The 23,514-nt window shown below is 38.5% G+C and overlaps 5 protein-coding genes across 9 annotated transcripts; 4 read left to right on the top strand and 1 right to left on the bottom strand.

The window, feature by feature from the left end:
- Positions 1-3,941: 3,941 nt before the first annotated feature.
- Positions 3,942-11,256, top strand: LOC104758331 (alanine--tRNA ligase). The gene is made up of 23 exons (XM_010481171.2): positions 3,942-4,479; positions 4,831-5,069; positions 5,398-5,538; positions 5,885-6,031; positions 6,248-6,400; positions 6,835-6,964; positions 7,178-7,274; positions 7,407-7,527; positions 7,847-7,906; positions 8,002-8,052; positions 8,125-8,220; positions 8,343-8,444; positions 8,552-8,674; positions 8,988-9,131; positions 9,218-9,289; positions 9,379-9,454; positions 9,534-9,676; positions 9,761-9,869; positions 9,948-10,135; positions 10,231-10,320; positions 10,423-10,605; positions 10,697-10,876; positions 10,960-11,256. Exons 1-23 carry the CDS (start codon positions 4,176-4,178, stop codon positions 11,029-11,031), a joined length of 3,021 nt encoding a protein of 1,006 aa, XP_010479473.2. The 5' UTR covers positions 3,942-4,175; the 3' UTR covers positions 11,032-11,256.
- Positions 11,257-11,772: 516 nt separating this feature from the next.
- Positions 11,773-13,921, top strand: LOC104758330 (uncharacterized). Of its 2 annotated transcripts, XM_010481170.3 has the most exons (2): positions 11,773-13,251; positions 13,316-13,921. In XM_010481170.3, the coding sequence occupies exons 1-2, from the start codon at positions 11,874-11,876 to the stop codon at positions 13,354-13,356; spliced, it is 1,419 nt and encodes a 472-aa protein (XP_010479472.1). In that variant the 5' UTR covers positions 11,773-11,873; the 3' UTR covers positions 13,357-13,921. The 2 variants fall into 2 exon arrangements, with proteins under 2 accessions (XP_010479472.1, XP_019094674.1); XM_019239129.2 differs by having other exon boundaries at positions 11,773-13,921.
- A 1,485-nt stretch (positions 13,922-15,406) lies between these two features.
- Positions 15,407-17,370, top strand: LOC104758329 (uncharacterized). The gene has a single exon (XM_019239130.2). It carries the CDS (start codon positions 15,796-15,798, stop codon positions 17,242-17,244), a length of 1,449 nt encoding a protein of 482 aa, XP_019094675.1. The 5' UTR covers positions 15,407-15,795; the 3' UTR covers positions 17,245-17,370.
- A 1,234-nt stretch (positions 17,371-18,604) lies between these two features.
- On the top strand, positions 18,605-20,020 carry LOC104758328 (uncharacterized). The gene has a single exon (XM_010481169.3). It carries the CDS (start codon positions 18,605-18,607, stop codon positions 19,808-19,810), a length of 1,206 nt encoding a protein of 401 aa, XP_010479471.2. The 3' UTR covers positions 19,811-20,020.
- A 57-nt stretch (positions 20,021-20,077) lies between these two features.
- Positions 20,078-23,275, bottom strand: LOC104758327 (putative disease resistance protein At1g50180). 4 transcript variants are annotated; one of them, XM_087494940.1, is made up of 4 exons: positions 22,232-23,178; positions 22,013-22,159; positions 20,545-21,938; positions 20,078-20,424 (listed from the first exon to the last, which is right to left on the bottom strand). In XM_087494940.1, the coding sequence occupies exons 1-4, from the start codon at positions 23,112-23,114 to the stop codon at positions 20,182-20,184; spliced, it is 2,667 nt and encodes an 888-aa protein (XP_087351066.1). In that variant the 5' UTR covers positions 23,115-23,178; the 3' UTR covers positions 20,078-20,181. The 4 variants fall into 4 exon arrangements, with proteins under 4 accessions (XP_087351066.1, XP_010479468.1, XP_087351064.1 ...); XM_010481166.3 differs by having other exon boundaries at positions 20,078-21,938; positions 22,232-23,275; XM_087494938.1 differs by having other exon boundaries at positions 22,013-23,114.
- Between the last annotated feature and the right edge of the window lie 239 nt (positions 23,276-23,514).

Genomic DNA, 23,514 nt, shown 5'->3' with positions numbered 1-23,514 from the left:
GAGAGAAAATGTTTATGTGACTTTCTGGGCTTGTTCTTGGAGTTTTTGGAGAGATCTGAGGCTGTAGGAGGGTTAGCTGTTGCTGGAAACGAAGGGGGAGCTTCTGGAGGTGTTGTTTTCAACGTTTCTCAATCCAATATTCCTGTTCTTGAGGTGAGTGCTTGACCATGGTTGATCTAAGCATGAGATCTCTCTTGTTTGTGTGTTTTCTTTGCTGTTTGTGTTGTTTTGTTGCTTGGGTTTGTTGCTTTTGTGATTCCCAGTGATTTCTGAGGTAATTGGGTGAGTTTGGGACGGATTCGTGATGATTTGGAAGGGGAGTTCGTCGTTCGGGTTCGCGCAGATCGTGTCTGTCGAAGGGGCATCGATCGACACTCAAGGAGCATCGGTCGACACCGTTTGGTGGGGCATCGGTCGACACCTGTTGGTTCAGTATCGGTCGACACTTTCTTGTGGCATCGATCGACACTAGTCTCAACCGAGACTTGTTTTCCTGGTTTGATGTATTGCTTGTGTTTTGTTTGCTTGCATAACTTGAGGGTCTCATATGCTTGTGTGTATAACCTAGTAGATGGGAGGATGGCCTCACTAAGTATTTATGATAATACTTACGCATCTCAATTGTTGTTTGTGGTATGCAGGTAAAGGAAAAGTGTGATCGTGGAATCAAAGGCGATGAGGAGGAGGATGTTCTAGAGGCTTGATTGATTGAGGTCTAGCTATTGTTAGGTTGCTAGTATTGAGTTGATAGAGCATTGTAGGATGTTGGAACCTTGCTATGTCATTGTTGAATTATTGGATTATTGTTGTTGGAATTCTTTTGGTTTAATGGAATTTGTTTTATTTGGCTATTCCGCGGGTATTGATTGTTGTTAGGATGTTAGTGGGTATGGGACCACTAGTAGGTTAAGGTATTAAAAAAAAAAACGGGAAGGGTTGTTTCAGCATTACTGTCTAATATCAGGCTGAAGCAACAAATGCCAAAACTCGGAGACAAAGTCTAGATTCAAAAGCAAAATCCATGCAAGGACCCTTCCCAAAAGACTCTTTATACAAAGTAATATGATGTGGCAGTCCTCATTTCAAGAACCTTATAGAGTGTATTTAACAGTCTTCTGTCAATGTATTTGTATAGAGTGTATAGATAATAAACATGAGGATGATGTTATTACCATACTTATATACCAATCATAAGATATTTTCCTGGGAGTTATGTTATTGTTTTTTTGTATATATATGTCTTACACACTAGAAAAATCATTACAATCAGTTTTAAGACTTACATATTCAAGATAAATCAAGAACCTACAAGACCATATGGGTTTCTTTTAGCGTCCATGAGAGACGAAAGATTCAGTGAAGGTCAAGAGAGCAATGGAATTGGACTCAGGAGAATCAGCTGTTTCACCTGAGATTACAAGACCTGGATAAACTTCTCGAGCTTATACAATGTCAAGTAAGTTATCAGGAAGCTGAGCCACACTGTCCAAGAATTTAACGATGCTGTACATATTCGGTCTGATGGCTGCTACCGGATGTGAACAGAGTAAGCCGAGTTTCAGAATAAGTGCTGCTTGCTCCTCAACATACTCATCTCCAATCTTATGATCAAGAACCTGCATGATATCTCCATTCTCCCAACACTCTGACACCCAATCAGTAAGTACCATCTCGCTTTGCGTGGCAATATAGGTTTTCTCCCGCAAGCAATCTCTAGCATCACTACACCGAGTGCAAATACATCTGAACTTGTACTTGCCTTTCCTGTTCTTGAGAGCTCAGGTGAAATATACCCAAGTGTACCTTCAAATCAACAACATTGTTTTGTTTGTAAACAATTTGTGTTCATATGTACGTATGCGTTCATAACTTGTGTACGTATGCGTTCATATGTACGTACACGTTTATATGTACGTACACGTTCGATTTTAGGTTTAATGAACCCAAAATTACCATAATATCCTCGTCTTCTACCTCTAACATACGACTGAAAACCCTAATTTTCCCTGCCTTACTTTATTTTTTCACGACTTATGTCTATTTTTTGGTTTCACTTGTGGGGTTTTTACTCAACTATTATAGATTTTTATCTCAACATCTGATTTCTAAATAAAAAACCTATAAAAAGTGAGTTATATAGATTTTCGAACAGATATCTAGCTCTTCCATGGATGAACCCAGAGGAAAGATTAACGAAACAGAGTAGGAAAAAGACGTTTGCTCCGGCCGACAAACAGAATACGATTGATGAATCTGCTACAAACGTTATTACATGAACACCATAGATCGGAAGAACAACAAACGTGTTTAGATCTACCTCCAATAAGTCTATCGCAACGCTAGACTGTCTTTGACAGCTCAAACAAATTCGTGTTATTCTGGTAAGACTTTACAGCTGTCAAAAATGCTTACTAAATCTACCACGGACAAGAAACCTACCATCACACTCCGAAAACTATTTCAAAAAAACAAACAAGTATACTGAAAATATCTGAAACGAGAGAAGGCTGTCGAATAAATCTGTCGCAACAGGCCATTAGTCTACCATAAATATCTTTTGGGTCATATTGACTGTTGAAGGTGTACAACAGATATTTTTGGTACACTTAGTTTTTGATACACATATACGTCCACCGATAAGTGTACCAACACTACAACTAAGTGTACCATCTACGTCGACGGCAAAGTGTACCAGCACTACAACTAAGTGTACCAAAAATATCTGACGTACACCTTTAATCAGTCCACGTGTATAAATCTACCATCAAAGGATCGGTAGACAGTCCCAACTTCCAATGTTTTTATTTTTTTTATTTTTTCTAATGGTATTAGCCGTAATTACGTTTTTTCCCAACACTAGTTTCAGGAGTAGTATAGGTACAATGGGTTAGTTTAGTAATAACAAACAATTGTATGTTACTTTTGTAATAAGGAAGCTTTTATGCAATATTCTAGTAACTCAAATGTTTGAACATATAATTTTTTTTTTTTGTGAAATTGGGGTACTTATAGTAGTTAGAATTACAATACAATAACTTATTAACCTAAAACCTCTAGAACGATTATTTTAAATATATATACTAAAAATTGAAATTAACAAAATATATAATTTTATGGTTCCACATGTAATTGGTAAAATTAAAAGAAAATCGTGAAAGGACTCTCAAATCCTTCAGAGAGAGAAAGCTTTGTATATTTTGTTTAGCCGATTAACATCGGAGATCTTCCGATTGTATGTCGGTTTAGTTTTTTGTCTTAGGCTTTCCGGCTTTGTCCGGATCTAGTTCCGACGTTTTATCGGTTTAGTTTCTGAATTTATTTCTGAATTAGATCTTTTGTTTAAAACCTTTTGCTCGCTCTTCAGATCAGCGCTTTCATATTGAGGAAGTGTTGAAATCAGAAAGTTATTTGACTGATCTTTGTTGTGCTGTGCTTGAGTCTTCGTCCAATTGATGGTAATATCCTCATTCAACCATAGACGAGTTCTATTGAGTGAAGGTTTTCTTTGGCCGTGTTGATTCAAGTTGCTGCGATTGGGAGAAGTGGAGTATGAAGATTTGGAGTCCTTGTCGTGTTAGATAGTTCTCTGAAGAATACTTCAGTTTCAATCGATCGAGTTTAAATTCCGGTGAACAAAGCAATTTCAGTCATTAACTTCTGAAAATTGTTAGCAAAAGATGATCAGTACAAATTGAAGGCTTTCTACAATAGAAAATCTGTGCAGAAGTTTCAAGAATCCGCCGGCGGTGAAATTTTCCGGTGAAGACAGAAGTTGTCTTGAGTCGGTGGCGATGCAGTGTGTGGAACACAGATTTCTTCAGAAGTTACCACGTTGCTATACACGTGTTGTTTTACCTTTCAATGTTTATCTTCTGTGTTGCAATTGTGGCTTGTTGGGCCTAAAAATTTGTATTTTAATGTTTGCCGCGTGTTGGGCTTTTAATATAAAACGTTGAAAAAAAAAAAAAATCGTGAAAGGATTTCACAAGTTCAGTCTTTAACCTATCAACGAACGACATTTTTCTCTCTTTTCATTTCTTTTTTGTTTTTGTAAATGTTTTCCTTAAAATAATATATCTCACGGAAAAGGGATCGGATTAAATAAATTTAACGGTAGAAAATAGATAGGACAAGAGGAGGAGAGAGAGAGAAGAAAGGTCTTTTATTGGGTTTGAATGAGATTAGTGAACGCAGCAGCCTTTCTTCTGATATCCTCAACCAAGCCTCCGTCTAGGGTTTTTTACTCTTCCCATCTCCGCCGCCCTTTTCTCTCTCACTTCCGTTTTTCTTCCTCTTACTCTTCGTCGACGTCGTCCTCCGTCGCAGTCATGCCGGGTTCCGAACCATCGGAGATTCAGTGGCCAGCGAGGAGAGTCAGGGATACATATTTCGATTTCTTCAAAGGCAAAGGCCACAAGTTCTGGCCATCGAGCCCCGTTGTTCCTCATAATGATCCTACTCTTCTGTTCGCTAACGCTGGTACGATACTTCGATTCCCGAACTTTTTGATATGGTTCTCTTCTATCTGTTCCTGCCGATGAGATTGGGCATTTGTCTTTAGTTAATCTATGGAATTCAGATTCTATTGAAGTTTGGTTAATCTTGAATTGGATTCTAGTTGATGAGTTCACTGGATTGCTTTGTTCTATTCTCTTTTATCTTTAAAGCTCTGGGACTTATTCATTCTTCAATTGTTTAGTTTTGGTCGAAATTTATAAGTCAGAGGGTCATTCATATACTGTATCAGTTTCCTGTTATTGATTCTTAGCTATGTATGTTAATTTCTTAGCTAGATAAACGAATGACTTTGAAACTTCTCTGTTTTTCAAGGAATGAACCAGTATAAGCCTATATTTTTGGGAACCGCCGACCCAAATACGGAGCTCAGCAAGCTAACTCGGGCATGTAACACTCAAAAGTGTATTCGTGCTGGTGGAAAGCATAATGATTTGGACGATGTCGGCAAAGATACTTACCATCACACGTTCTTTGAAATGCTTGGTAACTGGTCATTTGGAGATTATTTCAAGAACGAAGCTATCGGATGGGCTTGGGAGCTCTTGACTAAGGTAATTAGAACCACTGCCATCTTATTTTGCAATACCTTATGGATCAAAGAGTATATTTTTCTTCCTACACATTTAAAAAAGGGACATTTGTCTTTGTTTACTTGATTTAAGAAAATGTGCATGATATTCAGTGAACTATTATCTCCCTCCCTTCGACAGTATGTCACAATTTTGTAAAGTGATTCTTCTGTTTTCATTAGTCTGTACATCTCATTGAGATATCCTGCCACAGTATTTCATAATTTTGTTGAGTTATTATTCTCTCTCTGTTGGTTTGTATATTTCACTAAGAGATGATGACACAGACCTCCCTGTTTTCATGCCTCAGGTCTATGGGCTACCGACTGATCGAATTTACGCTACCTATTTTGGCGGTGATGAGAAAGCTGGCCTTCAACCCGATAATGAGGCTAGAGATATATGGTTGAAGTTTCTTCCACCTGGACGTGTACTACCCTTTGGTTGCAAAGTATGTTTGCTTCACTACTCCCATAAAAATGATTTTGAAACCAAGTAAAATTGAACAACATTTCATTTTTGTTAAATATTTCCAGTGTTATGTGAAAAGCGTTACAACAAAGTCAAATATTTTATCACATCCAGTTGCCTTTATATTGTCACCGATGCTTCTTGTATATACTGAAACTTCGCTTTGTCAATGATAACGACAGTCAAATTTATACACTGTCAAGTTTTGGTAGTTGGCAGGCTAAAAAGACCATCGTTTATGATTTCCAGTCAAAAATTATAGCAAATGTAAATCTAAGAATCTTATAATGCTGTTTTTATTTCATTAACTTTTGATGAAACTGCAGGATAATTTCTGGGAAATGGGTGACACAGGTCCCTGTGGACCTTGTACTGAAATACATTATGATCGTGTCGGTAACCGTGATGCTGCATCCTTAGTTAACAATGACGATCCAACATGCTTAGAAATATGGAATCTTGTCTTTATTCAGGTACAAACCCTCTCTGTCCCAATTGAAATTTAGTTCCATTTTACTACTCTATATCTGGGTGTCGTGGTTGTTTTAATGATTTAATAGATTTCGTTGCTGAAACTCTATATTGTGCAGTTAGCAAGATTGTTTTTGCTTCTTTAGCTTTCCCTGTTACATTCTCACCTGTTTTCTCTGACGGGGCAGTAATTTATATGGTTATTTTTTGTAAAATAGTTCAACAGAGAAAGTGATGGCTCGCTAAAACCTCTGCCTGCTAAGCATGTTGATACCGGAATGGGCTTCGAGAGGTTGACTTCTGTTCTTCAGAACAAAATGAGCAACTATGATACAGATGTGTTCATGCCTATCTTTGATGACATTCAAAAGGTAATTTGTTAAACCTGTTGACAGTTTCAAGACAGTTTGTTAAGATATTGAGTTACTTTTGTGTGGCTCCTCTTACGGATGCTTTTGTCGCCTATTTAATACTATCACCATTTTAGTTCATCTATTGTCAAGTGGCTTATGGGTCTTCTACGGCGTTTATAGTCATCTTTTCCTCTTTGATCTATGGGTGGTTGTAGTTAATTCTTCATTCCGACACTCTGTCAAAATTGTTTTTGAATATTTCTGGTTCAGTAAATTTGGTTTCAGTGATCAAGACATTCTTGGATAGGTATCCTGGAGATCATTGCCTTGTTACCTTTGTCACTTTCTGTATCTTTCTCAGTGAGAGAATGAAATAAAAACCTCAGATTGGTCCTTTTCCCCTAGTTGTTGTGAATTTTAAGTTTAGGTGTTAATGCTTTCACATTTTTTAGGCCACTGGAGCTAGGCCATATTCTGGAAAAGTTGGTCTGGAAGATGTCGACAGAATTGACATGGCATATAGAGTGGTTGCTGATCATATTAGGACCCTATCATTTGCTATTGCGGATGGCTCTCGTCCTGGTATGTTCTTGGTTTCTTCTCTCGATTATATATGGATGGTTATAAAAAACACAAACGTGTTCAGCAAAAAGTGTTTTTGGTTCATTTATCCTAATTTGGGAACGATGGGCTTATCAATTTCCTTCCTCAGTCCATCTATTATGGTATTCAAATAGAGATTCATTCTTTCTTGTAATTTTTTAAAAATACCATCTGATATACTCTCTTTTGCAGGTAATGAGGGCCGTGAGTATGTTCTGCGGCGTATTCTCCGTCGAGCAGTTCGCTATGGAAAGGAGATCCTAAAAGCTGAAGAAGGGTTTTTCAACGGGTAGGAAATTATGTTTGATCGTTGTTGACTTGTTGTATGTTCGTTGTAGTGTATCTTTTCAAATGAGCATGTTTTGATACATATCTTAGCTCGTTTTTTTTTCACTGATCAGTTTGTGCTTTTCACCTCTAGGCTTGTAAGTTCTGTTATTCGGGTGATGGGCGATGTCTTTACAGAGTTGAAGGAACATGAGAAAAAGATCACAGAGATTATAAAAGAAGAGGAAGCAAGCTTTTGCAAAACCTTGGCGAAGGTGAGGGCTTGATTTAATTTGCGTCACACCTTTAAACCTTTATCTTATTTTTTGTTCTGGCTCTTCGCTCTGAAGATTTGATAACAAGTCACAGCTTCAATATTAATGATAGCTTTTACTTTTGGATATATTGTTTCCAATTGCACCATTGTTCAGTTTTAATGATGTTGGTTGGACATAATTCAGCATACCATTGTCTATAGGGAGACTTTTTCTGAAAAAAAAAAAAATACTTCGTTTGTCCTGTTTGTCCTTACATTTTCTATGTTATATAGGTGAATATAAGAACAATTAGATTGATTATAAATTTTCACTGCAGGGAATTGAGAAATTTCGGAAAGCTGGGCAGGCGGTTCAGGGAAATACACTGAGTGGAGAGGTGCGTCTCTACTTATATTTGTGATGTATGTTAACTGTTGTAGTATATCCATCAGTGATGTTTGATTTCCATCTCAACATATCTTCTCTTTGCAGGATGCTTTTGTGTTATGGGATACATATGGTTTCCCGTTAGATTTGACTCAGGTACTTAAGTCATTCATATGTATTTCTGAAAGTTTGCGTTAATTACTTTTAACTTTTATTCTCGCGTTTCAGTTAATGGCTGAAGAAAGAGGGTTGCTGGTTGATGTTGATGGTTTCAACAAAGCCATGGATGAGGCGAGGGAAAGATCAAGAAGTGCTCAGAATAAGGTGTTTCAACTTTTCTTTATTTACTTTCTTATAGAGTCTTTGATGCTAAGGTTGTCTTTTAACTCCTTTTTTTTTTTTTGGGCAAAACTTTCAACTAATCTTTTAATGCCAACTTTTGGTAGCAAGCTGGTGGCACCATTGTTATGGATGCTGATGCTACATCAACATTGCACAAGACTGGTGTGGCAGCAACAGACGATTCTTTTAAGTACATTTGGTTCCAGGTTTGTCCTATAATTCCAGAAAACTTGCATGTTGCACTTGTTGGCGTAGAATTGACCAATAAATGGGTTTTACTTCAAATAATCCATTATTGAGAAATTACCTACAGGAGCACGAGAGTGAACTAAAGGCAATCTACACTGGCTCCTCTTTCCTGAAAAGTTCAGCTGCTTGTGATAACGTGGGACTAGTATTGGAGTCTACAAGTTTCTATGCTGAGCAGGGTGGTCAGGTAATCGGTTTTCTTTTATATGTAATTTAGTTTGCTGATTGTTTTCATTTCTGATTATATGACTGGTGGCATGAAATTGCAGTCGTCATTTTTGTTCATCTTGGACATGCATTTATACGTAGACCTTGCAGTAGCACCGTGAACACTATCATATCAGAACTGCATCGTTTGACTTTATTTATCGGCTGACAAATACCTGAAGTAGTTGTTGACAGTGGCATATATAGTTTGGAATTTATATCCATTAAGGTCTAGCTTTTGATTCATATGTATATAAAATCTGTGCCTCTTAACATTTTTGCTCTGGCAATAGATTTTTGACACGGGACTTATAGAAGGCTCATTTGGTACATTCAATGTATGCAATGTCCAAATATTTGGGGGCTTTGTTATTCATATTGGGTATCTATCTGAAGCAACTGGAGAGGTATCTGTGGGGGATAAAGTGATTTGCAAGGTAACTCTCAGCGTCAAACAGTGTTTGTCTCATTCAACATATTTGGTACTATCTAAATTGTTTCCACCTTCTGATCCATGCGATAGGTTGACTATGAGAGACGTAAACTCATCGCTCCTAATCATACTTGTACACATATGTTGAATTATGCCCTGAAGGTATCCAATTTCTATAATTTAAGTTACCTAGGCGGTGATTTACTATTTTTTTTATTTGTTCTCAAAACAATCATCTCCAATGAATTCAGGAAGTGCTGGGGGATCATATTGATCAGAAGGGATCAATAGTTCTTCCTGAAAAACTGCGATTTGATTTTTCCCACGGTACATTCTTCAATAAGTGATTTTTATTTTGATGTGGATGGCACTATAATTGTCTGATGGGTCCCATAATTTCGAGTAGGCAAGCCGGTTGCTCCTGAAGATTTGAGAAAGATCGAATTGATAGTGAATAAACAGATCAAGGATGAATTGGATGTATTTTCCAAGGAAGCAGTGCTTTCTGAAGCCAAGCGCATCAAAGGTCTAAGAGCAGTGTTTGGAGAAGTAAGCTGTCCATCAGATCTCTTTCTATACCTTATTATTTTGGTTTCTATGAGTTGTTAAAATGTTCTCTCTTACTCTATTTAGGTCTACCCTGATCCTGTCAGAGTGGTGTCAATTGGGAGACAAGTTGAGGATCTCTTGGCTGATCCTGAAAACAATGAATGGTCATTGCTTTCTTCTGAATTTTGTGGAGGTCGGTTTCCAACCTATTGTGACCAAGATATTACTTTCAGAATAGAATATTGAGATTGGGTTATTTTGAAAATTCCAGGAACCCACATAACAAACACCCGCGAAGCCAAAGCGTTTGCACTTCTATCGGAGGAGGGAATTGCTAAAGGTATTCGTAGGGTAACTGCTGTAACTACTGAATGTGCCTTTAAAGCATTGGATGCGGCTTCCTTACTTGAAAAAGAAGTAGAGGATGCGTCCGTGGCAGAGGGAAGTGCATTGGAAAAGGTTTTCTCCCTCTCTTCTCTGTCAATAATTGACTAAGACAATATCTTAACTTGAATTCATGTAAAACTTATGTGTTCATATTTGCAAATTTACAGAAAGTTTCTGCTTTGAAAAGCCAAGTAGACGCAGCAATTATCCCAGCAGCTAAAAAGGCAGATATCAGGGCTAAGATTGCTTCGCTTCAGGTTATAAGTTCTTCCAGTCCTACAGTCCGCTACTTTGTCTAAGTTTCGGTGTAGTTTTCTGAGCAGAGTAATATTGAAATGGCAATTTTTTCAACTTTGCAGAATGAAGTAAAAAAGGCTCAGAAGAGAATAGCGGAACAAAACCTGAAGAAATCTGTCAAAGTAGCAACAGAGGCGGCGGAGTCTGCAGCATCAGATGGGAAGACTTTCTGCATAATCCAGCTAGATGTGGGTCTTGATGCAGCAGCTGTGCGAGAGGCGGTTTCAAAAGTCATGGAAAAGAAGGTAATCCGCATTTTCTTACAGCATCACTTGTATACCATCTGTTCATAGAAATCAAGAAAGTTAAATGAAGGTTTTTTGATGAATCTTGCAGGGAATGTCGATAATGGTGTTCAGCACAGATGAAAGCACAAACAAGGCGGTTGTGTGTGCAGGAGTCCCAGACAAATCAGATCAGTTCAAGCAGCTAGACGTCACAGAATGGTTGACAAATGCATTGGGTCCTCTAAAAGGCCGATGCGGGAAAGGGAAAGGTGGTCTTGCATCAGGACAGGTATGAGTCCTTTTCTCTTTAGTCTCCAATTCAGTATCTTCCTCAAAGAGATCTCAATCTTCAACATGTTGTTTTGGTTTCAGGGAACGGATGCTTCCCAGGTGCAGGCGGCTTTGGATATGGCTTCATCATTTGCATCAATGAAACTTAACTGATTTGGTCGGAGATCAGTATGGGCAGAATAACATTTTACTTGTTGATTTCATACCATTTTACACATGTTCAAGAATCTGTTGATGTTATCAGTTGTGATGGAATTTGTGGTATCACTCTTCAGTCAAGGTGACCTATTGATGTATTCACTTGTGAGACTGTCAGTTTGGGTTCAAATGTTTTTGTTTTCAAACTTTATTACTGTATATATCACTTTTCTTGGTTTAGGACTTGCTGTTCAGAATTTGGCTAAGTAGATTTATGGCCCGGTCGATTTTAGTTGCCATCTGAAAATAAAAGGCATAAAGCTGAATTAATTGACTTATTTTTCTTTTATTAGTTTTATAGATGTTCTGGATGGTTGAAACTGAATTGCACATTTATAGAAACAGTGATATTTTTACTCGTACATGAAAGACTCGATCCTAAAATTGTTTTGATTACTGAATCCTGAAATCCTAAACTATGTTTAGTTTACGTCATTGTGGTTTTGTCGCGTAAGATGTACATACTACGGTAACGTAATTGCTAGTTGCGGAGGATCTGTAAAGAACTTTAAAACTACTACAAAAACATGTGGATAAATTCAAATGATAAACACTTGTGATTTAACAGTTCACACATAATACGGACAATGTTCTATACAGTTTTGACTTTGACGGCAATAGTAAACCAAGTTGGCAGTATACCACAGCTCTCAGTCTGTCTTTATTATGTATTAGCTGGCTGAAAATAAATGACCATTCATTTCATTACAAAGTGAGTTACACAATTCTATCTCTCCAATTTAATTCAAGAAAAAAGTCTATCTCTGAAGCAAGAAGTTGAGACTCGATCTACAGCCATGGGAAGAAGCAAGAGTAAGTCCTTGTGTCGTATGTCTGATGTTGCAAAACCTCACAAACTTTCTCGACGATGGGATCCACCGCTCACCGTCTGCATATCTTGCAAAGGCCAACAATACGTTGGGAATAGGCGTGGTAACTATTACTATTGTGCTACTTGTGATGTTGAATTTCACGAAGGCTGTCACTTGTTTCCTCCAGAGATCAGACACCCTTTCCACCTTCATCACCCGCTCACCCTCACCTTCTTAGATCATGATCTTGATAGCTCTGAGATCCCTGAAATTTGGTTTGGCCTAACCTTGGATTTTTACAAGGTTAAATCTGAAGGAGATGAAGAAGAAGAATGTGCTTCTGCTTCAGATGGGAATCACAGTAGATGCAAATCTTGTCGGGAAAATATTACATATAACAGCGACATCAAGTATGTTCGTTTTTCCGATATAACATATTATCATTGTTCTGTCTGCAATTTCAGTCTACACTCACTTTGCGTAAAGGATTCACCACCTCTCACTATTAAAAACCTAAAAAGCCATGACCACACTCTTACCCTCTTCCCAAGAAAACTCCCTTTGCCTTGTGATGCTTGTGGCTTTTCACTTGACGCTCGCAATGATTCAGTTTACTCTTGTCTGATTTGTAACTACATGGTCCATAGAAGATGTATCTACTTACCTCGTGTCATTAAGATCACTCGTCACCAGCATCGACTCTCTTACACTTCCTCCCTTGTTCCTTCTGGTGATGAGCTCTCTTGTGGTGTTTGTCGCAAGCTCGTTGACGTCAACTACGGTCAATTCTCTTGCAACAAGGGATGCCACTATGCTGTCCATTCGAAATGTGCAACAAACAATGAAGTGTGGGATGGGAAAGATCTTGAAGGAGTGCCTGAAGAAGAAGAAGAAGATGTTGAGCCATTCGTGAGGACTGATGAAGAGACGATACAACATTTCAGTCATGACCATCACTATCTAAAGATCCATCATGCGAATGACAACCATGGAAACAAGTTTTGCGAAGCCTGCATCCTTCCGATAACAGTTTCAGATAGCTTCTACAGCTGTGTCCAATGCGATTTTGTTCTCCACGAAACATGTGCATGCCTTCCTCGCATAAAACACCATCCACTACACAAACACCCGCTCACCCTCTACCATTTACAGTATCCTCATATCAAAGAGCTCCAATCTAAATATTATGATCTAGGTTTCTTTGTGTGTAATGGTTGTGGCCGAAAATGCTGTGGTTTCATGTACACATGTTGTGAAAAGGATTGTGTATTTCAACTAGATGCAAGGTGTGCTTCGCTTCCTGATCCTATAATCCATGACTGCCATCCACATAAGCACCCTCTCTTCTTCAATTTGACCGAAGGTAAATGCATGGTTTGTAAGATGACCTCAGGATTAAGAAAGTACTTAGAATGTATTGAATGCAGGTCCTTTTTGTGTCTTACTTGTGCTACCATACCTCTGGTGACTCACTACAAGTACGATAAACATCCACTCACTCTTTGCTGCGGAGAAGAGAATACAACAGATCTGCAGTACTGGTGCGAGATTTGTGAATCAGAAATAGATGCAAGAAAGTGGTTCTACACATGCAACTCTTGTTCAGTCACTCTTCATGATACTTGTTTACTGGGAGATGAGGTCTACATGAAGCCAAACCATATGATCAAGATGTATGAAGGTGCTGAAACAAGTATTGGTATTGTACCCAACAGTGGTAACTCTAGACCAGTGTGTGATGGATGTAGACGCCGTTGTGTAGACACTTTGGTAGTCAAGACGTCTGGGAAAAACTATTGTACTATCATGTGTTTCTTCGATATATATTATCCATGGTAGGACTTCTGCAAAAAGAAAGATGGACTGAAGCAGCGACGATTAAGGATGCTATATGAAGAAATCTAGTGTGTATTTCTTTTTAAACTTTGAGATTTTTAATGTATCTAAGTTGTCCTGTCGTTTCCAATACACGCTATGGCAAGGAGTGTTGAATTTAAACTTCGATTTTAAATAAAGAAAACACTTACGTGCCATCTAAGGAAAATTCTTTTTAGTGTTATGCGTATTAACCAATCAGTGCTAAAACCATAATTTACATATAATTTAGAGATCTTGCATGGCCTGTAGTACATCTTCCAAGGATCTGATGGGACTTACATCTTGTAAACAACTATTTCATGTAGTACAGCTTCCAAGCATTCAAGAAGCTAGTCTTTCTGCCATTCCCCGGTTTGATCATGATCTTGATCCAGTCATAAACTATTAAATTAACTAGGTCTCTTGACTTTATCAGTTTGCTTGATAACAAAAGGTTTTTCCTGCTTGGTTTTAACTGTCCTTTAAGTAGTTAATGCAATCAGATAGAACTACCTTCCTGTATGGATTAACCGTTACAGAATTGTTCTTATGTTGGTGTAGAAATGAAGAAGATAGGGAATTGAGAAATTACCCTGCCACACATGCCGCTGCAGGATCACGGGAGTGAGCTAAAGGAAATCTACACTGGCTCTGCTTTCCTGAAAAGTTAAGCTGCTTTTGATATATAGTAACTGATTTTTTATTAAAAAGTTAAAAGAACTATCAAAGAGTGATGTTGCTGGTAATCTGGTATTAAATTTCATGGAAGCATATATGCCTTATACCTGTTTCCGTTGTTCATTTGTTTTTTTGGTCGTCTCTTATTATTCCAAATAACCAAAAGTAACATCGAACCTAGCTAGCACCTAGCAGTATCTCAATCTCAAAACCAGAGACAATAATAGCTAGAGAAAACAGAAAGAGGATACTAGCTATAGAGAAAAACTATAAAAAGTAAAGCCTTGTTGTATCATCTTCCCTCAAGAGTATAAACCGTTATAGAATTGAAGTTTCAGAATATGATCCTATAGTCCTTTTCTCATTAGACTCCAAAAAAGCGATCAAAATCTCAATCTGGTCAGTGGTCTCACTCATCAACATGTTGTTTTGGTTCTCGGGAACGGATGCTTCTCAAGTGCAAGAGTCTTTCTTTGGATTACGGTATAAACGTTTCGTTGGTGACTTGGTGTGGTCAAAGTGTATGCTTAAATGTTTCCTTAAAAAAAATTTTAAGATTAGAACACGTCTACAGCTAAAACCAGTTGTCCTAGTTTTAACTATACAACTGGATTATTTTTTTTTAAACAATAATAATAAAAAAAACAAAACTATTTTGACTTAACCAATCATAAGTGATCATCCGATGTACTTACTGTATAGTGTAACACTACAAAGTACAAATAAGAGAGATTAATTCATTTGTTTGACTTTCATACCTTCTATATATAAAGATCGTTGGTTTTGTTTTGTCTCTTCGATTTGTTGAAAAAGAAAAAAAAAAAACTATAGTACCAAATTATTAACTAAAGCAGCTATAACCAACTGGCTGAATTAATTAACTACACTAGCTGAATTAAGAAAAGAGACCCTAATAAGTAGTTGACTTAACAACAAAGGAGTCTATAAAACAACAGAAATTATCATCAATGTACTTCATTCATTGTAAAGACTAAAGCTCGAAATTAAAAAAGCTATGGAAAGTAAATTTATATCTCGCTCGAAGCCTCAATGTCGCGTCTCAGATCCAGCAAACCCTCATAAACTTTGCCGACGATCTGATCCTCCACTCACCTCATGCTTTGCATGTAAAGACGACAACCACTGGGAAGAAAAAAGGTACTATTACTACTGTGCTACTTGTGATTTAGAATTTCACAGAGGTTGTCACCTGATTCCCCCTGAAATCAAACACCCTTTTCACCTTCTCCACCCTCTCACCTACACCTCCTCAGATCCTGATTTTGATAGCTCTAATCTTCCTATAAGTTGAAACAATGCATCCTATGATTCGGAAAGATATGAAAGCGATGCATATGAAGATGACGACTCCATGCCAGATGGGAATCTTGAAAAATGCAAATTTTGTCAGAGAAATATTGAAAGCGATCGCTATCATTGTTCTATCTGCAATTTCAGCATTCACTTCCTCTGTTCCACAATAAATCCACCACCTCTCACTATCGAAAACCTTAAAAGCCATGACCACACTCTTACCCTCTTTCCTAGACGAGTCCCTTTGCCATGTGATGCTTGTGGCTTCCCTCTTGATGGTATCTTTGACCATGCTTATGCATGTCTACTTTGTAACTACATGGTCCATAGAAAATGTATCTACTTACCTCGCGTTATTAAGATCACCCGTCACATACATCGTCTCTCTCACATCTCCTCTGTTGTTCCCTCTGGTGGGCTCCCTTGTGGTGTTTGTCGCAAAACGGTTGACGTCAATTACGGACAATACTCTTGCAACAAGGGATGCCACTATACTGTTCATTCGAAATGTGCAACAAGGAAAGAAGTGTGGGATGGGAAAGATCTTGAAGGAGTGCCTGAAGAGGAAGAGGAAGAGATTGAGCCATTCGTGAGAATTGATGAAGAGACAATTCAACATTTCAGTCATGATCATCACTATCTAAAGATCCATCACCATGAGAACAATGACAATCATGAAAACAAGTTTTGCCAAGCCTGCATACTCCCGATAACAGCTTCAGATAGCTTCTACAGCTGTGTCCAATGCGCCTTTGTTCTCCACGAAACATGTGCATGCCTCCCTCGCAAAATGCACCATCCTTTACACAAGCACCCGCTAACCCTCTTCCACCCATTCTCTCCTTATCCTGACAAGCTCCTAGAAGAATATTGTAGCAGAGGCTACTTCAAGTGCTTTTGCTGTGAACGATATTGTTGTGGTTTCATGTATAAATGCAGTGAAAACAATTGTCACTTTCAAGTAGATGCAAGGTGCGCGTCGGTCCCTGATCCTGTAACCCACAGCTGCCATCCACATGACCATCCCTTCATCTTCAATTTCACTCAAGGTAAATGCATTGGTTGTAAGTCTAGAAACTGCTCTCGTATGTACTTGGAGTGTACTCAATGCAAGTCCTTTTTGGGTCTTAATTGCGCTACCTTGCCTTGTGTGGCTCACTACAAACATGATAAGCATCCACTCACTCTTTGCTTTGGAGAAGAAGAGACAACAAATCTCCAACATTGGTGCGATATTTGTGAGGCGAAATTAGATGCAACGAAATGGTTCTACTCATGTAACCCTTGTGGAGTCACTCTTCACGTTACATGTTTATTGGGAAATCAGGTCTACATGAAGCCAAACCATATCATCGAAATGTTTTGTGAAAATATCAACATTACACGCAACACTGGTAACACTAGACCAACGTGTGATAGATGTGGAGATCATTGCGCAAACACATTGGTATTCAAGTGGCAAGATGAAATTTTTTGTTCTCTCTTGTGTTGTCAAATGAGTATGTGATGGATGGTGACCTGCTCCACAAACATTTTCTGTGTGTATTTTTTCGTGTATGTTTTTTTTTTTTTTTTGGTTTTAAATGTGTCAAATATTGCTTAGATTTAAAATGAAAATAAATATTGTTCAGAATATGGTTAATTAGATTTATAGTCTGGTCGGTTTTAGTTGCCATCTTAAAATGAAAATAAAAATAAAAGGCATAAAGCTGAATTGATTTTTCTTATTTATCCTTTATATATGTTTTGGATGGTTGAAACGGAATTGCACATTTATAAAAAGAGTGATATTTTTACTCGTACATGAAAATCCAAATCCTAAAATATTTTTATTTAGTTTACGTCATTGTGGTCTTATCGCGTAAGATGTATGGTAACGTTAATGCTAGCTGCGATCAGTTTGTAAATATATAACTTTAGTAATTACAACGTTTTAAAAATAGCAAATCTCCTACAATACATATTGGATAAATTCAGATGATAAAAACTTAGATACACAATTCACACAAAATAACAAAAGTTAACTGTGACATTTACCGACAATGGTCTATACAGTTTTGACTTTGACAGCACTAGTAAACCAAGTTGGCACATGCTAGCTCTCTGTCTTGTCTTTATTATATAGCTGGCTGAAAATAAATGACCATTCATTCATTACAAAATACAAAGTGGGTAAACAAGTCTATCTCTAAAGCAAGAGAATTCATAGTTGAGATTCTACAGCCATGGAAGGAAGCATAAGTAAGCGCGTGTGTCGTCTATCGGATCTAGCAAATCCGCACAAACTTTGCCGAAGATTGGATCCCCCGCTCACCGCCTGCGTCTCCTGCAGAGGTCAACAACACCTTCGATATAGGCATGGGTACTATTACTATTGTGCTACTTGTGATTTGGAATTTCACAGAGGTTGTCACTTGTTTCCTCCAGAAATCAAACACCCTTTCCACCTCCTCCACCCACTCACCCTCATCTTCTTAGATCCTCGCTATGATAGCTCTAGCATCCCTGAAATTTGGTATGCTGTTACATCTTAATCATACAACGATATTCCTGGAGATAAACAAGACTCTACTTCAGATGGGAACCATAAAAAATGCAAATCTTGTCGGAAAAATATTACATACAGCCGCGACACAAAGTCGTATGTTCGTTTTTTTGATATAACATATTATCATTGTTCTATATGCAATTTCAGTTTGCATTCTTTATGCGCAAGGGATTCACCACCTCTCACTATTGAAAACCTAAAAACCCATGACCACACTCTTACCCTCTTCCCCAGACCGCTCCCTTTGCCATGTGATGCTTGTGGCTTGTCACTTGACACTCCCGATGATTTAGTTTACTCTTGTCTGCTTTGTAACTACATGGTCCACAGAAGATGTATTTACTTACCTCGGGCTATTAAGATCACCCGTCACCAACATCGCCTCTCTCACACTTCCTCCCTTGTTCCTTCTGGTGATGAGCTCTCTTGTGGTGTTTGTCGTAAGCTCGTTGACGTTAATTACGGTCAGTTCTCTTGCAATAAAGGATGCCACTATGCTGTCCACTCGAAATGTGCAACAAATATAGAAGTGTGGGATGGGAAAGATCTTGAAGGAGTGCCTGAAGAAGAAGAAGAAGAAGTTATGGAGCCATTCGTGAGGATTGATGAAGAGACGATACAACATTTCAGTCATGACCATCACTATCTAAAGATCCATCATGGGAATGAGAACCATGGAAACAAGTTTTGCCAAGCCTGCATCCTTCAGATAACAGTTTCAGATAGCTTCTATAGTTGTGTCCAATGTGAATTTGTTCTCCACGAAACATGTGCTTGCTTTCCACGCAAGAAATGCCATTCGCTACACAAGCACCCACTCACCCTCTTCCATTCACAATCTCCTCATCTCAACGAGCTCGAGTCTCATTATTATGACCTAGGCTTCTTCGTGTGCAATGGTTGTGGTGGACATTGTTGTGGTTTCATTTACACGTGTTGTGAAGAGGGTTGTGAATTTCAACTGGACGTAAGGTGTGCTTCGCTTCCTGATCCTATTATCCATGACTGTCATCCACATGATCACCCTCTCTACTTCAATTTCACCCAAGGTGAATGCATGGCTTGTAAGAGTACTTTAGATTCAAGAAAGTTCTTAGAATGTATTGAGTGCAGGACTTTTTTGTGTCTCAAGTGTGCTACTCTGCCTCGTTTGGCTCACTACAAGCACGATAAACACCCACTCACTCTTTGCTGCGGAGAAGAGAAGACAACAGATCTCCAGTATTGGTGCGAGATTTGTGAATCAGTCATGGATGCGAAAAAGTGGTTCTACACATGTAACTCTTATTCAGTCACTCTTCACGTTGAGTGCTTACTGGGAGTTGTGGTCTACATGAAACCAAACCATTTGATCAGGATGCATGAAGGTGCTGAAAGTATTCTTATTGTATACAACAGTGGTAACTCTAGACCAGTGTGTATTGAATGTAAACGCCGTTGTGGAGACACTTTGCTAGTCAAGTCGTCTGGGAATAACTATTGTACGATCGATTGTTACTTCGATATTTATGCCTACCATTTCTGACATGATTGTTTCTTCGATCCATGATATGAGTTCTCCAATGCAAAGATGGACTGAACCAGGGATGATTAAGGATGCTACATGGAGAAATTTAGTGTTTAGTTTCTTCTTGCTTTTTTGCATTACGGATAATTAAGGACGTTTTTGATCCATATGTATAAAAAAATCTGTGCCACAAACATTTTTGCATAAAGCTGAATTATTTTTCCTTAATTTGTTTTGGATTGTTGCGCATTTCTAAAAACTGTGATACTCGTAGATGAGAAACGATATTCTAAAATGTTTGGATTGCATCATGAAAAATCAAACTTTGTCTTTTCAACGTGAAAGGGTGAATCTTTAACGAGATCATACACCTTGTAATCTTCAATCCTTTAAAGGTCACAATACTCAAAAACAACAGAAGGCACATGTTGAACCTTGTAGAAATCTTCACCACCAGAGATCAGCTTATCCTTAAATGTCTTTGTCATGTTACCAATCTCCACTTCTTGTAGATTCTTCAGGAACCTCGTTGCTTCAGGAACTGACTTCAGTTTCTTACAGCTTTTTAACTCTATGGAGACAAGACGCATCATGGCACCGTCTTCTACAGTCCACTCCTCTAGATTCTCAAGCTGTGACAATGTCAAAGAATGCAGGTGAGGAAAACCATTTTTGGAACAATAAAGTTTACTACCCACAAATGATCCTTCAAACAGTTGGAGAATCTTTAAGTTTGGAAGCCTCTCAAGAACCTGAAACGGGTCATCCACTAGTCCGCATTGCCACAAACGTAAAGCACCAACATCAGGCGAAAAACTTTGTTCTCCTGGGAGCTTCTCTAGTCTAAGAAACAGTTCCAGTTCAGAGAGATTAGTAAATGCAGAAACCAACTGTGTTACATCTACCGGTGGAAGCAAAGGTTCGCAGGGAACGTTTATTGTCAAGCCACGGAGACGTTTCAAGACTGTACTTAGAGAAGATACCGCCTCGAAGTCTGTATTCTGCGAAGATAGATTGATCGACAATCTTCTAAGACTTGTCATTGCTAAAAGATCCCTTGGATTGCATTGTCCAACAGGAAAATCCCATAGTTGCTGCAGGTTTCTTAGAGTACTCAAGTCCAGCTTCGTTTTTGGATCAAGATCTGAAGGCATACACAGATGTCTCAGCCGCTGCAGCTTCCATATCACGTTTGGAATACACAGTTTCCCCTTAACGAACAAATCTAGAGTAATCATTAACTTTAAGTTTCCAATAGATGATGTGAGTTCTTTCACGTTTGTCAATCTCAGACTTAGGTTTCTCAAATGGATGAGATCTCCTACGTCATCTGGCAACTTCCCTCCCTCAATTTGAGCTCCCTCGAGATCAAGAACTCTAAGATGTTTCATCTTTCTGAAGGAAACCTTCCCTAGAAGTGCCCATGAATTTCCTTGTTTCTTCATAATATACACAAGAGACCTAAACCGAGGATTTATGTAGTTCACCTGTGAAAGTCTCTTGATCCGGTGTTCCTCTGCACCACCATGTAACTGCACAGCAATTCTACGAGATGTATTGGTTGAAAGAGATGGGAAACCCTCAGCTTCATCTGGATCCCTTGAATCAATAACTTGCACAAAGCTTTCTTGCTCTGCTTTATTTAAACAAACCTCCCTCATGAGGTCATGCATACGACATGTCATGACTTCCGAAGTTACAATGTCCCTCCTCCCAACCATAACCATGCTTCTCCTTACTAATTCTTCGAGATAATCTTGCCCAATATCTTCTACTGTCGTGCCATCCTCTGTGTGTTTTACAGGCATAACCATTTCCTCTGCAATCCAATAACTAACCAATGTTTCCACATGAACCTCATAGTTTTCAGGATAATGAGCAAAGTAGAGGAAACATTGCTTTAAATGGGAAGGCAAGTACTCATAACTCAAGCACAAAACATCTGCAACCAGCATGCTCTTACTTCCACTGCCACTACCTCCATTTGAAACATATGATTTGATGTTCTCGTGTACTCTTTGCCACTCGTTCAATGTACTTTTCGTTGCCAGAAGTCCTCCTAGAACTGTTATTTCTAGAGGTAAACCTCCACACCTTACGACCATCTGCTTCCCAATAGCCTCTAGCTTCGTGATTAACATTGGCTCTGCAAATAAAGTGAATAGAGGTGTGAAGTATTATAACATATATGCTGCAGAAAGATTCGAGCCAAATGATTACCTATATTTTCTCTCCCAGATAATGAAATTTTCTCCAACAGCTCGCAGCTCTCTTCATAACTTAGCAATTGTGGCTCATGAAGCACACCCCTCGGATCAGCATATAAAGCAACTTCCTTGTTTCGAGTGGTGAGTATTATTTCGCTTCCTACAGTATAGCATATAAAAATGACAAGGATTATAAAACTTGAGTTGTATTTGAACATTACTATTATTTTACCTGTTTCATGTGGAAAGACGTGTTTTAGACAATCCCAAGCATCTTTTCCCCATATATCATCAAGCACAATGAGGCATTTATTCCTTTTTAAGAACCGATGCAACTCCTCTCCAAGCTGTTCATCCCTCAAGTTGAGTATCCGCTGATTCTCATCCTTGTAGCTGAGATTCAGAAAAATCTCTTGCCAAACATGTCTCCGTCTACAGTCTTGAGAAACATATACCCAAGCAAACCTATCGAAATGACGCCTCACTCTGTGGTGATGAAAAATCTGTTTGGCCAAAGTCGTTTTCCCCAAACCACCCATTCCACATATGGACGTGACTCTTAGTTTCTCACTTCCGGAAACTAAATCGTTCACTAACTTCTCAAGACTCTGCTCTAACCCGACAAGATTATGCTCAACAACATATGGAAACGACTGTCTTTGTTCTCTTTGACTATCAGATAAACTCAAACCTTCTCTGCCCATAGCTTCTTTTATACCGTAATTTAGCATGCTTGTTGTTATCTTAGAAAGCCTGGAGGTGATCTCTCTAATCTCTGAGCCAACACTATGAAGTGAAACCGCCTCGTTCAATATGCACGCAAGCCTCCTAAGCACCCTTGTCATCCCTTTTTGTTTCCTTGATTCTGCTTTGAGGAAAAACGCCTCGAGTATATCCTCTGCATCATAAGAAGCTTCTCTAATGCCTGCAACCCAGTTACGTACTCTCTCACTTTTTTGCTGCTTTTCATCTGCATCTTTCAAGAAACACTTCAAACGCTTCAATTCGTCTTGCAGCTGCTTCACTTGGTCACCTATACCGAACAAGAGCAACGGTTCTTCCAAGAGCAACTCTCCTAGCTTCTGCACTGTAACAGAAACAACAGCTTCTGCCATTTTGTGTTCTAGTGATTTTCCCAAATCTCTACGTCCTACACTAGAAATAAGTCAAATATGCACTAACTTCATTACACAAGACTCAAGTCAACTCAATCATAACATTCGTTGTCTCTTTCTGAACTATACAACTGAGCATCATGTGAACACAATTCTATGGTACATCTACCAAACGACTTCTTGAAATGTTCTTTTGTGCTCATCCATAAACCACCACATCAACATATTCATCCATCAGAATTTAGTGGGAGACTTCAAAAGTCTTCGCTATCTCCTACAACCATACGTTTTATTTTCCTTCTCACCTTTAGCTGCAGAAGCTATACAATAAGGAAAAATGGACTTCTCTGCCTTGTGATTAAATAAAAGAGCTTACTCATAATTAATCAAGTGCAATATG

This window comes from Camelina sativa, chromosome 17, assembly GCF_030686135.1.
Source record: "Camelina sativa cultivar CO46 ecotype springtype chromosome 17, ASM3068613v1".
NCBI classification, from domain to species: domain Eukaryota; kingdom Viridiplantae; phylum Streptophyta; class Magnoliopsida; order Brassicales; family Brassicaceae; genus Camelina; species Camelina sativa.
Note: the sequence above shows the minus strand (reverse complement) of the source record. Positions and strands in the feature narration are given on the sequence as shown.

What these genes read in the sequence shown, in the direction of transcription:
- LOC104758329 (XM_019239130.2), top strand. Translation starts at nt 15,796, where the DNA reads ATGCCAGATGGGAATCTTGAAAAATGCAAATTTTGTCAGAGAAATATT.
- LOC104758330 (XM_019239129.2), top strand. Translation starts at nt 11,874, where the DNA reads ATGGGAAGAAGCAAGAGTAAGTCCTTGTGTCGTATGTCTGATGTTGCA.
- LOC104758328 (XM_010481169.3), top strand. Translation starts at nt 18,605, where the DNA reads ATGGTCCACAGAAGATGTATTTACTTACCTCGGGCTATTAAGATCACC.
- LOC104758327 (XM_010481165.3), bottom strand. Translation starts at nt 23,114, where the DNA reads ATGGCAGAAGCTGTTGTTTCTGTTACAGTGCAGAAGCTAGGAGAGTTG. An exon ending in ATCTGGGAGAGAAAATATAG is followed by an intron (nt 21,939 to 22,012) that starts GTAATCATTTGG and finishes CTTTATTTGCAG; the next exon opens with AGCCAATGTTAATCACGAAG.
- LOC104758331 (XM_010481171.2), top strand. Translation starts at nt 4,176, where the DNA reads ATGAGATTAGTGAACGCAGCAGCCTTTCTTCTGATATCCTCAACCAAG. An exon ending in CTTGGGAGCTCTTGACTAAG is followed by an intron (nt 5,070 to 5,397) that starts GTAATTAGAACC and finishes TTCATGCCTCAG; the next exon opens with GTCTATGGGCTACCGACTGA. An exon ending in TTTGCAAAACCTTGGCGAAG is followed by an intron (nt 7,528 to 7,846) that starts GTGAGGGCTTGA and finishes TTTTCACTGCAG; the next exon opens with GGAATTGAGAAATTTCGGAA.